Here is a 14,780-nt window from a genome sequence, read left to right on the forward strand (position 1 = left end):
ACAGACCTACCACCCTCTGAGTGAAGAAGTTTCTCCTCATCTCAGTTTTGAAAGAGCAGCCCCTTATTCTAAGATTATGCCTCCTAGTTCTAGTTTCACCCATCATTGGGAACATCCTCACTGCATCCACCCGATCAAGCCCCTTCACAATCTTATATGTTTCAATAAGATTGCCTCTCATTCTTCTGAACTCCAATGAGTAGAGTCCCAATCTACTCAACCTCTCCTCATATGACCACCCCCTCATCCCCGGGATTAACCGAGTGAACCTTCTTTGTACTGACTCGAGAGCAAGTATGTCTTTTCTTAAGTATGGACACCAAAACTGTATGCAGTATTCCAGGTGCGGTCTCACCAATACCTTGTACAACTGCAGCAATACCTCCCTGTTTTTATATTCCATCCCCCTAGCAATAAAAACCAACATTCCATTGGCCTTCTTGATCACTTGCTGCACCTGCATACTAACTTTTTGAGTTTCGTGCACCAGGACCCCCAGATCCCTTTGTACTACAGTACTTTCCAGTTTCTTGCCATTAAGATAATAACTTGCTCTATGATTTTTCCTGCCAAAGTGCATAACCTCACACTTTCCAGTATTGTATTCCATCTGCCAAATCTCTGCCCACTTACTTAGCCTGTCTATGTCCCTTTGCAGGTTTTTTATGTCCTCCTCACTCACTACTTTCCGTCCCATCTTTGTGTCATCTGCAAACTTTGATATGTTACACTCGGTCCCCTCCTCCAAATCGTTAATATAGATTGTAAAGAGTTGGGGACCCAGCACTGACCCCTGCGGAACACCACTAGTTACTGGTTGCCAATCTGAGAACGAACCATTTATCCCAACTCTCTGCTTTCTGTTAGAGAGCCAATCCTCCACCCACACCAGAATATTACCCCCAATCCCGTGATTTTTTATCTTGAGCAATAATCTTTTGTGTGGCACCTTGTCAAATGCCTTTTGGAAGTCTAAATACACTATGTCCACTGGTTCCCCTTTATCCACCTTGTATGTTACTTCCTCAAAAAACTCAAGCAAATTTGTCAAACATGACTTCCTCTTCATGAAACCATGCTGAGTTTGTCCTATTAAATTATGTTTATCCAAATGTCCCGTTACTGTCTCCTTAATAATGGACTCTAACATTTTACCAACCACAGATGTTAGACTAACAGGTCTATAGTTTCCAGCCTTCTGCCTACTACCCTTTTTAAATAAGGGTGTTACATTAGCAGTTTTCCAATCTGCCGGGACCTTACATTAGCAGTTTTCCAATCTGCCAGGACTTTACATTAGCAGTTTTCCAATCTGCCGGGACCTTACATTAGCAGTTTTCCAATCTGCCGGGACTTTACATTAGCAGTTTTCCAATCTGCAAGCATTTTCAGTCGATTTATGGCCCGTGAACAGACAGCATGGCTGGATAAGTGATCTGCTGCTCGGCCTCTGACAGCTCCATTCAAAGTTGCTGCCAGAAAGTGCATGAGAGTTGGCCAGTTTGACTTGCCTTCCAGGTTTCTTTCTTGTTGTGAAGCACGTTGCCTCTGCTTGGTGGCTTCCCCTGAAGACTCCTTGAGATCGAGATCACGTTATGTAGAGCAATGCAGAAGACTACCAGTTCATTGCACTTACCCTATAATTAAAAACGAGTAGATTTTCCATGGCGTTGCCCTTGGGCCAAGAGGTTGGAGGCTAAATTATGAACATGTGTCCTATGACATTTAGGGACCAGTCAATTGACTGAGTGCCTCAAGCACAATCTTGCACCATCAGAGTTGAAACTTAATAATTTACATAAATGAACTGCAGTTAGTTCTGTGCATCCCATTTATATTCAATGGCATGTTTGATACAGTGGTCTCCTGTTACAGTATTCCCAGGTGCAAGCATTTTCAGTAGATTTACGGCCCGTGAACAGACAGCATGGCCAGATAGTGTAGCTGGTGGCCCCACAGCTGGGTCGTGGGGCTGAGGCTAGTTAAAGCTAGTCAAAGATGTTGCACTAAAATCAATTAATAGTGATGTTTCTTACACATACATGAAGCTGGAGACTGCGGTGGCAGTGGCTGGAAGGGAGCTGGCTGCCATTATTGTAAAAACGGAAAGATGGTGAATCCCTACTTCCGCCCTGTCAACCTTTACCTGCATTGATTGAGAGCCCTGTAAATCAAACTTAGGGCAATCGGGTCAGTTAGAAACATACAATGAGAATGTTAAAAAGTAACACAAATGGAACAACCTGTTGGCCAGTGAGATTGTTTAAAAGCATCACTAGCATTTGAGGGCCACATGATCACTATTATCATTGAGGGTATTAAAAGTAACATGAAGAATTAGAAAGATCATGTAATTATTATTGAGAACGGCGCAACAGTAAAACACATCACGTTTTAATAATTATAAATAGATTAATTATTGAGAAAATATTTTCTTAGTCAAAATCTGCCAAAATTGGAAAACAATTTATCCTGATTTAACATGATCCTTTATACGAAAATTATTAAATTATGCGGTTGAAAATATTTAATCTAAGATATTTGTTTTAGTTTGTGACATTTATCTTTCTTATGTTGCAGACTGATTGGCCAGAGCTACTCCCTGATGAAGATGACTTTAATATGAGTGTTCGGCCTGACATGTTTAGTTCATATGAATCAACGTCACAATACGTTCGTGAACATGCACCTTTCCAGATGGAGGTTCTCGTTAACATAGGGCAAAGAATCGATCAGTTTGTATCCCGATTGGAAAAATATTCCTCAAAGATCCTGCCGGATGAGCCCAGGCAACCTAAGATCAAAGTCCGTCGTTTCGATACACCATCACAAAGTAACTACAGCTGTAGTGTGTCTATTTTAGTATTGTTTTTACAACAGCAGCAACTTGTATTTATATTGCTCTCTTAATGTGGAAAAACATCCCAAGGTGCTTCATAGAGGCAGGAGAAAAAAAAGCGACACTGAGCCAAAGAAGAAGAGAATAGGAGGGGGGACCAAGACATTGGTCAGAGAGGTAGAATTTAGGAGGAAAGGGTGGTGGAGTGGTTGAGGGCTTTAGGAAATCAATTCCAGAGAGTGGGACCTTGGTGGCTGAAGACACAGCCACTAACAGTAGAGCAAAGAGCAGGGCTCACAAGAAGCTGGGGTCAGAGGAGCAATCTGGTTCAGCCTGAGACAGTAGTTAGGCTAGGAGACGGAGTCAGTGGTAAGGGAGCGAAATTTGTGGTGGGGGGGAGGGACAAAGATAATGGCTTCCGTCGTCCCAGTGTTTAGCTGGAGGAAGTTGCAGCTCAACCCAGACTAGATGTGACAGCACAGAGGTACTGGAGGGGTCGAGAGAGATGTTTCATCAGCGTACATGAGCTGAAAGAGTTGATGGAGATAAGAAGGAGCAAGGCCATGGAGGGCTTTAAACATAGGATAAGAATTTTAAACTTCACACATGGGGTGGGGGGTGGGGGGGCGTGGTAGGGGTGGGGAGAGAAGGAGCCAATGTAGATCAGCAAGGATGAACAGGATTTGGTGAAGAATGGGATACAAGGAACACAGTTTTGGATGTGCTGAGATGGAAGACGGGAGGATGGCCAGGAAAGCATTGGAGTAATTGGAGGTGACAAAGGCATGCATGAGATTACCTTTGGCCAATAGGATGATCCAAGAGTAGTGGGTGAGAGGGCAAGGCCTAGTAGAGCTGATATGGTCAAGCATTGGATGTTTAAGCCATTTTTGCACCAGATACACTCATGTTTGCATCCCAGTGCATCCCATGAAAGGATTCGCAAATTTCATGTCTCCCCCGAGGATTTACTTTTGGTTTATTAAAGAAACCCTGGTTGGACTGAGTTTAAAATCCAGGGCACAACAAGATGGCTGCGGACAGCCTCATGGCCAAAGCCTGTAAGTTTCAGTTTGGACTGACAGCTTGTATTCTGATGACTGTGAGAAGGAACTTTCCAGAACTTGAATGCAGACAGACCTTCTGCATATATGCATTAGAAGCAAACCCAGTGGCATTCGGGCCTCTGATTAAAAGCCATCAAGGTTGTTTGCACAAACAATCAAGAGCAGACAGGGCCTATTGAATATGTAGTGGGACAAGCTCAGCTGCATTCAGGCCTTCGTTTAGAGAACGTCAACATTGTTTACCTAATTACTTCAAAACGATCAACAGGGCATTCAGGCTGGAATGGCCCCATCACGAAACCAGTTGGACAAAGGGGAACACCGTGAGACCAGTAAAACCGATTACCAGCCATCCAGGTCGATGGGCCCAGATCGGTACCTTTTGTATGAGTTTCAATACGTCCAGATTAGACAAAAGAAATGAGCTGATCTGGCAGGAGATAAGGGCTACCAGGAAGGGTATAACTAGTCCCTCGGGAGGCCATTTCTCTCGCTCTCTTCCGCCTCGCCTCCGGTGCCCTGCCTTACTGTAATGAAATCTGTTTGTCTTGCCTGTATTCGTTTTGCACTCTTCCCCACACGGTGTATAGTTTCACTTCCTCTTTCCTGACTAACCTGGAAGGTTCCAGGTCTTGGCTCTTGGCTCCGCCCCTGACTTCTCTTACTTAAAGATCTCAGGATCTGTATGACTCATTCCTGTGAGCCAGTCGGTGTGTTGAGATGTTAGTTCTGATCTTAGTGATTAAAAGCCAACTTGTTAAAGTCTATAACTTCTAGTTTTGTGGTTATTGAAGGCACATCAATTTTAATCACTAAAGAATACTAGGATGGATCGACTCCTAAAACCAGAGCATCTGGACTTGGATCCACATTCTGCTGAAGCATCAAATCAATTTGGACACTGGCTCAAATGCTTCGAACTCTTCGCAAGGGCCTCATCTGCTAGTGAGGTAGATAAACTGAGTCTACTGACTACTCGCGTTAGTCATCGGATTTATTCGTTCATCCGGGACGCCACCTCTTACATGGAGGCCATCACTATCCTGAAGGCCCAATACCAGAGGCCAGTAAATGAAGTGTACGCCAGACATCTGCTGGCTACACGCAGGCAGCGACCTGAGGAATCAATGGACGATTTCTTACAGGGCCTAAAGGACTTGGTCCGGGACTGTAACTGCAAGGCCGTGACGGCCAACGTGTACTCTGACGAATTGGTCCGCGATTCCTTCATCACGGGCCTCAAATCGAATTATATCCGGCAGAGACTGCTGGAGAAGGAGGTCCTGGACTTAAAAAAGGCAGTGGCCACTGCGCGATCGCTGGACGTGGCCCAGAAAAACTCTGACTCTTATTCTTCCGGCCATACGGCCCTCACCGCCTCGTGCGCGCCGAGTGGGCCGCCATCTTGGAATCAGCCATCTTTCCCATCCAGGTCTCAGACCAGCTCTACACCGCCGGAGTCCCCACGCAGAAGTTCACCCAGGAGTCCTACTACAGCGGCAATGTCTCGAGGCCCGAAATGCTACTTCTGCGGCCAGGCCAAGCACCCCAGACAACGATGCCCAGCGAAGGACGCTACATGCTTCAAATGTAAGAAAAAGGGGCATTTTAGCAAAGTCTGCAGGGGGAATCCGATTTCCAACTCCGTCACCGCCTCGTGCGTGCCGTGCGGGCCGCCATCTTGGGATCCGCCATCTTTTCCCGACTCAACGGCCGCCCAGGGCCCAACAGTGGCTTCGATCACGGTGGATCAATCCAGGCCACACCCGTTGACAAAATCCATGATGGACATACAGGTAAACGGGAATTTAACGAAATGTTTAATTGACTGTGGGAGTACCGAGAGTTTTATCCACCCTAGCCTGGTACGGCGGCACTCATTAACGGTAACCCCTACACGGAGCAGAATTGCTATGGCTGCTAAGCCCCACACTTCGGACATTTTGGGCTACTGTGTGGTAACACTGACTGTAAAAGGCACGGACTACAAGGATTTTAAACTCCTCGTGATGCCAGAACTCTGTGTTAATGTAATCTTGGGCCTGGACTTCCAGTGCCACCACGAAAGTGTCACGCTAGCATATGGCGGGTCCCAGCCGCCACTCACAGTCTGTGACCTATCAACCTTAAAAATCAGCCCGCCCTCTTTATTCGCTAATCTCGCTCCGAACTGTAGGCCCATAGCGACCAAAAGTAGATGGTACAGCCTGGAAGACAGACACTTTATCAAGGCGGAAGTGGACAGACTCCTGCGGGAAGGCATTATTGAATGCAGTACCAGTCCGTGGCATGCCCAAGTAGTCATAGTTAAAAATAGCGAAAAGAAACGGATGGTAATTGACTACAGCCAGACTGTTAATATTTATACCCAGCTGGACGCCTACCCTTTACCCCGCATATCAGAAATGGTCAACCAGATTGCGCAATACTGAGTCTTCTCGACTATCGACCTCAAATCCGCATATCACCAGCTCCCCATTAGAACGGAGGACCGCCCATACACCGCCTTTGAGGCGAACGGACGCCTCTACCATTTTCTCAGAGTGCCCTTCGGGGTAACAAATGGGGTCTCGGTCTTCCAACGTGAGATGGACCGCATAGTTGACGAGAATAAACTACAAGCTACCTACCCCTATCTGGACAATGTCACTATCTGCGGGCACAACCAGCAAGACCACGATCTAAATCTTGCGAGATTTTAAAAAACTGCCCTAAAGCTGAATCTAACCTACAACGAAGACAAATGTGTCTTCAACACAACCCGTCTCTGTATCCTCGGCTGTGTGGTGGAAGATGTGGTAATTGGACCGGACCCTGACCGATTACGCCCCCTAAAGGAACTGCCCCTGCCACACAATCCCAAAGCTTTAAAAAGGTGCCTGGGATTTTTCTCGCATTATGCCCAATGGGTGCCCAATTACTCTGATAAGGCCCGACCCCTCATTAAATCGACGTCCTTCCCACTATCAGCTGAAGCTCGGGAGGTTTTCACCAGTATCAAACAGGACATTGAAAGGGCTGCACTGTGTGCAGTGGACGAAAGCATTCCCTTTCAAGTCGAAAGCGATGCGTCAGACTTTGCCTTAGCTGCGACCCTCAATCAGGCTGGGAGACCTGTGGCTTTCTTCTCCCGAACCCTTCAGGGACCTGAAATCAGGCACTCTTCTGTCGAGAAGGAGGCACAGGCTATAGTGGAGGCAGTGTGGCACTGGAGACACTACCTAGCCGGCAAACGTTTCACCCTGCTCACCGACCAGCGGTCGGTGGCTTTCATGTTTAATAACAAACAAAGGGGGAAAATCAAGAATGACAAAATACTCAGGTGGAGGATCGAACTATCCACATTTGACTATGATATTATGTACAGGCCGGGAGCCCTTAATGAACTCCCAGACGCCCTATCGCGGGGAATGTGTGCCAGCATTCATACGGACAAATTACAGGGTCTCCACAACGACCTCTGTCACCCAGGGGTCACCCGACTATACCATTTTATAAAGTCCCGCAATCTGCCCCACTCCATCGAGGAGGTCAGGGCAATGACCAGAGCCTGCCGCATCTGTGCGGAATGCAAGCCTCGTTTCTACAGGCCTGACCGTGCACACCTTATCAAAGCCACACGGCCATTCGAGTGCCTAAGTCTGGACTTCAAGGGACCCCTTCCCTCTGCCGACCGTAACGTATACTTCCTCAATATCATCGATGAATATTCCCGCTTCCCCTTCGCCATTCCCTGCCCAGACATGACCAGTGCCACGGTCATCAAGTGTCTCGGTAATCTATTCTGCATGTTTGGCATGCCGAACTACATACACAGCGATAGGGGGACGTCATTTATGAGTGACGAACTGCGCCAGTTCTTGCTCTCAAAGGGGATAGCCACTAGCAGAACCACTAGCTACAACCCCCGGGGTAATGGGCAAGTGGAAAGGGAGAATGCTACTGTTTGGAAGGCTGTCACGTTAGCCTTAAAGTCAAAAGGCCTTCCGACCTCCCGCTGGCAGGAAGTCCTCCCAGACGTGCTCCACTCCATAAGGTCTCTGTTATGTACAGCCACTAATGCTACCCCTCACGAAAAGATGTTCGTTTTCCCCCGGAAATCCACCTCGGGCATATCTCTACCCGCGTGGCTGACATCTCCGGAGACAGTACTATTGCGGAAGCACGTGAGAGGCCATAAAACGGACCCCCTTGTGGAAAAGGTACAGCTCCTCCATGCAAACCCTCAGTACGCCTATATCGAATACTCTGACGGGCGAGAAGACACTGTTTCCATAAAAGACCTTGCTCCCTCGGGGAGCGGAGAGAACGATGAGAGACTACCCGAGGAAGACATACACCAAAAAGAGACAGGACGCCCAGAGGTATCAATACCCAACTTTAACCTGGAGGACACTGCAGATAACCTGGAAGACACTGCGGAGGCCCGGACAGTGGAGGAACCAGAATCCACTCCCCTAGAGGCACCCCAACCGGCTTTGCGCCGATCACTGAGAACCGCAAAACCTCCTGACAGACTCACTTATACCAACTTTTAAGAAACATCACCCCGATGGACTAAATCTAAAGAAGGGGTGAATGTAATGAAATCTGTTTGTCTTGCCTGTATTCGTTTTGCACTCATGTATATTACCCTCCCCCACACGGTGTATAGTTTCACTTCCTCTTTCCTGACTAACCTGGAAGGTTCCAGGTCTTGGCTCTTGGCTCCGCCCCTGACTTCTCTTACTTAAAGATCTCAGGATCTGTATGACTCATTCCTGTGAGCCAGTCGGTGTGTTGAGATGTTAGCTCTGATCTTAGTGATTAAAAGCCAACTTGTTAAAGTCTATAACTTCTAGTTTTGTGGTTATTGAAGGCACATCACTTACCATCAACCCAGCAAGAGGATCGTCGACGAAGAGCCCGTCCAGGGAAGTAGAATACCCGCAGTTATGTTTAAATTACTGGGGTATCTCTGCTTTGGGTGGTGAAAACCTAAGACATCGGCAGGCAACAGGGCACGGAGCATGCGTTTTCAACATCCTAGACTGGTGAGCATCAATTTTCTGGCCCATCACAAGATAATCTAGATAGGTGTAAAGGGTGGGAGTTAAGGGGAATTGCTAAAGTGTCATTTTAGTCATTTTCCCTCGATGTGTCCGTTTCTCCTCCCCCGTTAAGTGTAATTGTGCTGCATCCATAGTGATTTTCTCTGTATAGTAATTGTTCTCTATTTTAATAAACATTGGTTTTCTTTGCACCGAACCACTGGTCTCGTTTGTCTATATCGCTACTTGTAAATAAGTCCGGTGGTCAGAACCAAAGGGGAAGCGATTCGAACCGCACGGGACTAGAGCAGCTCAGACACACGACTGACTGACCAGACACAAACCCCAAACCAAAACCCCCTACACCCATTGCAACCATTGTAATGAACTCATAATTTTACAAATCATCATAATCCAAGTAAGCCAGAAATTAATTTGAAACAGTATAGTTAAACATTTGACTTCCATTTTAACATTTTAAAAATTATAGAAAATAAAAGCTCAATTTGAATTTTCCTTAAGTGGGGAATGAAGTTTAGTTGCAATAGGAATATGAGAGTATGAACTGTGGCTTAGGGGACATACTTAATAAATGCTGTTGAACTGGCGAGGGGGAAGGCTGAGAGATATCTAGCAGTGGCAGTAGATTCAACACTTAACATGTTCAGTCATCGAAAGGAGGCAAATGAGGATGGACCTTATAGAGCTACATAAGGTACTAACATTCAGGCTTGGGCTGATAAGTGGCAAGTAACATTCGCATCACACAAGTGCCAGGCAATGACCATCTCCAACAAGAGATTATCTTTTGTGTAAGGTAGTGGAGGCAAGAGCCTTCTACTTAAGATGTAGTTAGATGCTATGATGGGATGACCCATAGGTTTCTATGGCAAGACAAGCTAAATGGGCTGTCTATTTGTGCTTATCTTTTTGAATTTTATTATTCTCTTAGATATGATATTTGCGTGAAGTAGTTAAATTCCAACCGTCTTTGTTTTGCATCCAGTGTTTACGCATGCACATAAAAATCAGTAGGGATTTAATCTTCCCATGCTACTAAGGTCACCCTATGATGTCCTGGCTCCTACCTAAAGTAGAGGATTGAGCTTTGCTGTATGCTGAAAGAAATAAAGATGGTAACTGGAAGTGACATCAAACAAAAACGTTCTTTCCGCCTGTATTAAATTGTAACAAATTTAATTGATGCCTGAGGGAAATGGATAGGAATTCCTGATCTGACACTAGTTATGTGAGATCAGGAGTTCCCACCACAGTGTGCAGATGGATCACTGAGCAATACAGCAGCAGAAGTAGCAACAGCAAGTATTTGTTGGGAGCGGTTGTGAGGGAAGGAGATTGCCTCCATGAACTGAGCAGAGGCAGGGAAGAAGGGAGTCTTCATGACCTAGAGGGGGAGGGGAAGGTGGAAGAACAGTGGCTCTGTAAACTGGGGGTAGGGTGAGAAGAGTGCCTCCGTGTCACTGACAACTGCATAATGTTAAAATAATTTAGCAATTAGATTTAGCAGCAGAAAGTACCAATATATATCCACAATAGCCTGCAATTTCTCTGAAAGAATTGAGAGAAAATGCTACAATTTTTGCCGCAATCTTCCATTATACTAATGATGGAATGTTAGATATTCAGCTTAAGCTATATAAAGCCAGTACCCCACTGCGCTTTCAATGTAATAGGCCTTTATTGATGGCTGTCAGCTTTTTTCGGTTTGTGTCACAGTCAGCTTTGGCAGTTTTCTAGGTTGGAATTATGGAAGTATAGTTGAGAGGTCATACAGTATCTCCGGAATGTGACAGTTGATTGTGTATATATGGACTTCAGATGCTCGTACCAGGAATTGTATCTGATGTCTGCAGTAGGAATTGTATCCAGCATGAGGTGGTTGTGGGATGGAGGAGAGGGAGTAAGACAGAGGAATTTAGGAACACAGGAACAGGAGTAGGCCAGTTAGCCCCTCGAGCCTGTTTTACCATTCAATGAGATCATGGATGATCTGTGACCTAACTCCATATATCGCCCTTGCCCCATATTACTTGATACCTTTGGTTAACAAAAATCTATCAATCTCAGATTTAAAATGAACAATTGATCTAGCATCAATTGCTGTTGCAGAAGAGAGTTCCAAATGTCTACCAGCCTTTGTGTGTAGAAGTGTTTCCTAATTTCACTCCTGAAAGGTCTGGCCCCCTAGCCCCCTAGTCCTAGGCTCACCAACCAGCAGGAATAGTTTCTCTCTATCTATCCTGTCTGTTCCCCTTAATATCTTGAAAACTTCAATCAAATCACCCCTTACCCGTCTAAATTCCAGGGAATACAACCCTCGTTTGTGTAATCTCTCCTTGTAATTTAACACTTGGAGTCCAGGTAACATTCTGGTAAACCTATGCTGCACTCCCTCCAAGACTGTGAGCCAGTGTGGGTTATATAACATAACATATATATATTTTCAGGAGTGATTTTGTAGTTTAGGTGTGAAGTAAAATGAAGGATGAGTTATTTAGTGAATGCATGAAATGTGTAGGGCTTCAAAGAAACACGTATGTTGCAGGCAGTGAAGAGTGAACTCTTAAAAAGAATGGAAAAGATTTAAATTGAAAATAGAAGAGCACAAATGTTCTCAATATAGCAAGACTTGTGGAGTACAATAATAAATGTAAATTATTGCCTCACGGCAAGAAGCTTTGCTCAAATGGAGTGTAGGTTGGAGAAGCAGTGCTGCTTTGTTACAGCCTTATATTTGATCCACGCTCCTTCCAAGAATGGCTCCTTGCTGGGAGCGTGCAATTGGTGAATTTACCCTTAAATGTCAGTTTGGCTCAGTTGTTAGCACTCTCGCTTCAGAGGTTGTCGGTTCAAGCCCTATCCAGAAATTGAGCACGTAATCTGGGCTGACACTTCAGTGCAACGCTGAGGAACTTCTGCTCTATAAGAGGTGCCGTCTTCAGTTGAGACATTAAACTGATGCCCCATCTTCCTGTTCAGATGGATGTAAAATATTCCATGGTATTATTCAAAGAAGTGCAGCAAGTTCTCCTGGTGTCCTGGACAACATTCGTCCTTCAACCAGCACCGCTGAAAACAGGTAAAATGGCCATTCATCTAATTTGCTCTTTATGGAATCTTGCTGTGTACAAATTGGCTGCAGGATTTCCTACATAACAACAGTGACTACATTTCAAGAAGTAATTAATTAGATGTGAAGCACTTTGGGATGTCCTGAAAACGTGATTAGGCGCCATATAAATGCAAGATTTTTCTTTCTAAATCTTGTCAAAATATTTTATAGTTTGTTTATTTGAAGATTATTTTTAAAATCACATCTCTGTTTTTTGTTCCAGCTTTTCTTACACAAATGAAGGATTCTGATGCATTACTAATACATCCCAGCAGAAAGGTAAAACATTGCATGGATGTTTTGAAATGCCTTACCAGTCAGCTATAATTCCCCCCCAGTCGCTCTCTCTCTTCCCCCCCCACTCGCTCTCTCTCTTCCCCCCCAGTCGCTCTCTCTCTTCCCCCCCAGTCGCTCTCTCTCTTCCCCCCCAGTCGCTCTCTCTCTTCCCCCCCAGTCGCTCTCTCTCTTCCCCCCCAGTCGCTCTCTCTTTTCTAACAACAACATGCCCTCGAAAAAGCCTCGGCACCGCTGGGCACTCCAGCTAGTGATCAATATATAACTGCATGAAAAAAAGCCAAGGGCAGAAATGTGGAGTGTTGGGGTGAATTTCCTCGGGGTATCTCCTGTCAGCTGCTGTAACTTCGGGGGAAACTCTGTCTCTGCAGTAAATATGATGTCATAGAGTCATAACGGCACAGAAGGAGGCCATTCGGCCCATCGAGTCCATGCCGGCTCTCTAGAGCAATCCACAGTCCCATTCCCCCGCTCTATCCCCGTAGCCCTGCAAGTTTATTTCCCTCAAGTGCCTATCTAGTCTCCCCTTGAAAACATTGAGTGTCTCCGCTTCCACCACTTCCGTCGGCAGCAAGTTCCAGGTCCTCACCACTCGCTGTGTAAAAAAGTATTTTCTCCCCTGTATCTCTTGCCCAAAACCTTAAATCTGTGTCCCATAGTCCTTGTACCATCAACTAGTGGAAACAGCTTTTTCCCATCTCGCCTATCCAAACCCGTCATAATCTTGTACACTTCTATCAAATCACCCCCCAACCTCCTTTGCTCTAATGAAAACAAATCCAGCTTCTCCAACCTATCCTTATAGCTAAGATCCCCCATCCCCGGAACCATTCTGGTAAATCTCCTCTGCCCCTTCTCAAGGGCCTTCACATCTTTCCTAAAGTGTGGTGACCAGAACTGGATGCAATACTCCAGTTGTGGCCTAACCAGCGCTTTATAAAGTTTCAGCATAGCTTCTCTACTTTTGTACTCAATACCTCTATTTATGAAGCCCAAGATCCCATATGCTTTGTTAACCACTCTCTCAATATGTCTATGTCTAGACATCTGAGTTACTTCAGAGTAATGTTTATACCACTCCACACATTACAATGTTTGCTCCCAATAAACGAAATATTCAATTATTTGGAACAAGACCAATTAATTTAAATATGCAAGCCACATTCTGATCTGGTTGTGGAGAATGTGGCGTGACGTTTGGGATTCCTGTGCTCCTACGCTATCTTGGTCATTTGGTGCACTGATGCTCAATTTGGTCAAAGCATACAAATGATGAGTATTTCAGGTCTTTATGTCTCAGTACAAAGCTGTCCAGGAGCATTAATTCAATGCCATCACTGATTATTCTTGTTTATGACGTGAAACCTTTCTATCTAACTTCTATGATTTAACTGTACTGGATTCCAGTGTACCTTACTATGTTGTACGTCACTATTTAGTATATACACTATAAAGTACTCATGTAAGTTTTTCTTTCCTTTTGTTGTCATCCCTCCACTCTACCAAGTCTGGATATTTTTAAATTAATGGTACTAAGTGCTTTTTCAGATAAAGGTACAGTAATGGCACAAAGTACCAGGTATTACTGAACCCAGCTGCATCCCTAATTTGAAGCAGCAGCTTGTATATTGTTTAACTTGGAAAAACAGTTAACTGACATGCCAAAAAAAAAATGATATTGAGTAACAATAGCTGAAGAGAATATGAAAAGAGTATAAAAAATCAGAAGAAAACATTGCATTTAGAATGAGGATTCTAGCAGCACAGAGTAATGGTAAGCTTTTTATTGCCTGTTCTGCTACTCCACCCATTAGGACACTGGCTTGTAGGGTTATCTGGAGCTGAAAGGGGGACCGGTCAACCCCTTCAAGTCCCATTAATGAGTCAGGCTGGCTGATCAGTCATCAACAGTGCCCTGGAGTATGGCGTATCTCACTGGCTCAGGCATCAGATTACTGATTCTCCCACAGAGGGTTGATTCGGTTGCAATTTTCTGTCACCAACCTTACCATCTTGGATCCAATTGGACCCCAAAGAGCCGGTGCCCCCTTGCATGCCCACCCCTGAAAGAGGTAGAAACTAGCTGGTTATTAAACAACTGAGGAGTGTAAGTTTGAGTCTTCACTAATGTAGGAATTACTAAGCGGGGTTGGGGTTATTGTCTCTGGCCAGTCAGAAGCCTCTGAGCTGCTCCAGGGACCCCCGTGCGGTTTTGAAGCGCTCCCCTATTCCTGGTTCTGACCGCCAGACTTATTCGGTAGCGATGTAGACAGAAAACGTGACTCGTGGTTGGGTGCAAAACAGACCAGTATTTATTGAAACAAAAAGAAACAAATTGAAAATAAACAATACAGCACACCTATGCTGAAATACAGCACTTTACTTCTCACCGTACACTTTAGTGTCTACTACAGCAC

General features: G+C 45.1%; 1 protein-coding gene across 1 annotated transcript in view; it reads left to right on the forward strand.

Annotated features, from left to right (window-relative positions):
- The window catches only part of LOC147100058 (protein FAM227B-like), a 293,117-nt gene that overhangs the window by 5,748 nt on the left and 272,589 nt on the right, over positions 1-14,780 (forward strand). Inside the window, exons 2-3 of the mRNA XM_085968963.1 lie at positions 2,581-2,833; positions 12,293-12,348. Coding sequence (XP_085825089.1) covers positions 2,581-2,833; positions 12,293-12,348 — 309 coding nt within the window. The remainder of the gene's footprint in view (positions 1-2,580; positions 2,834-12,292; positions 12,349-14,780) is intronic.

The sequence above is a fragment of the Somniosus microcephalus genome, chromosome 27, assembly GCF_052327205.1.
Source record: "Somniosus microcephalus isolate GS21.2 chromosome 27, FLI_Smic_1.0, whole genome shotgun sequence".
Classification (NCBI taxonomy): Eukaryota; Metazoa; Chordata; class Chondrichthyes; order Squaliformes; family Somniosidae; genus Somniosus; species Somniosus microcephalus.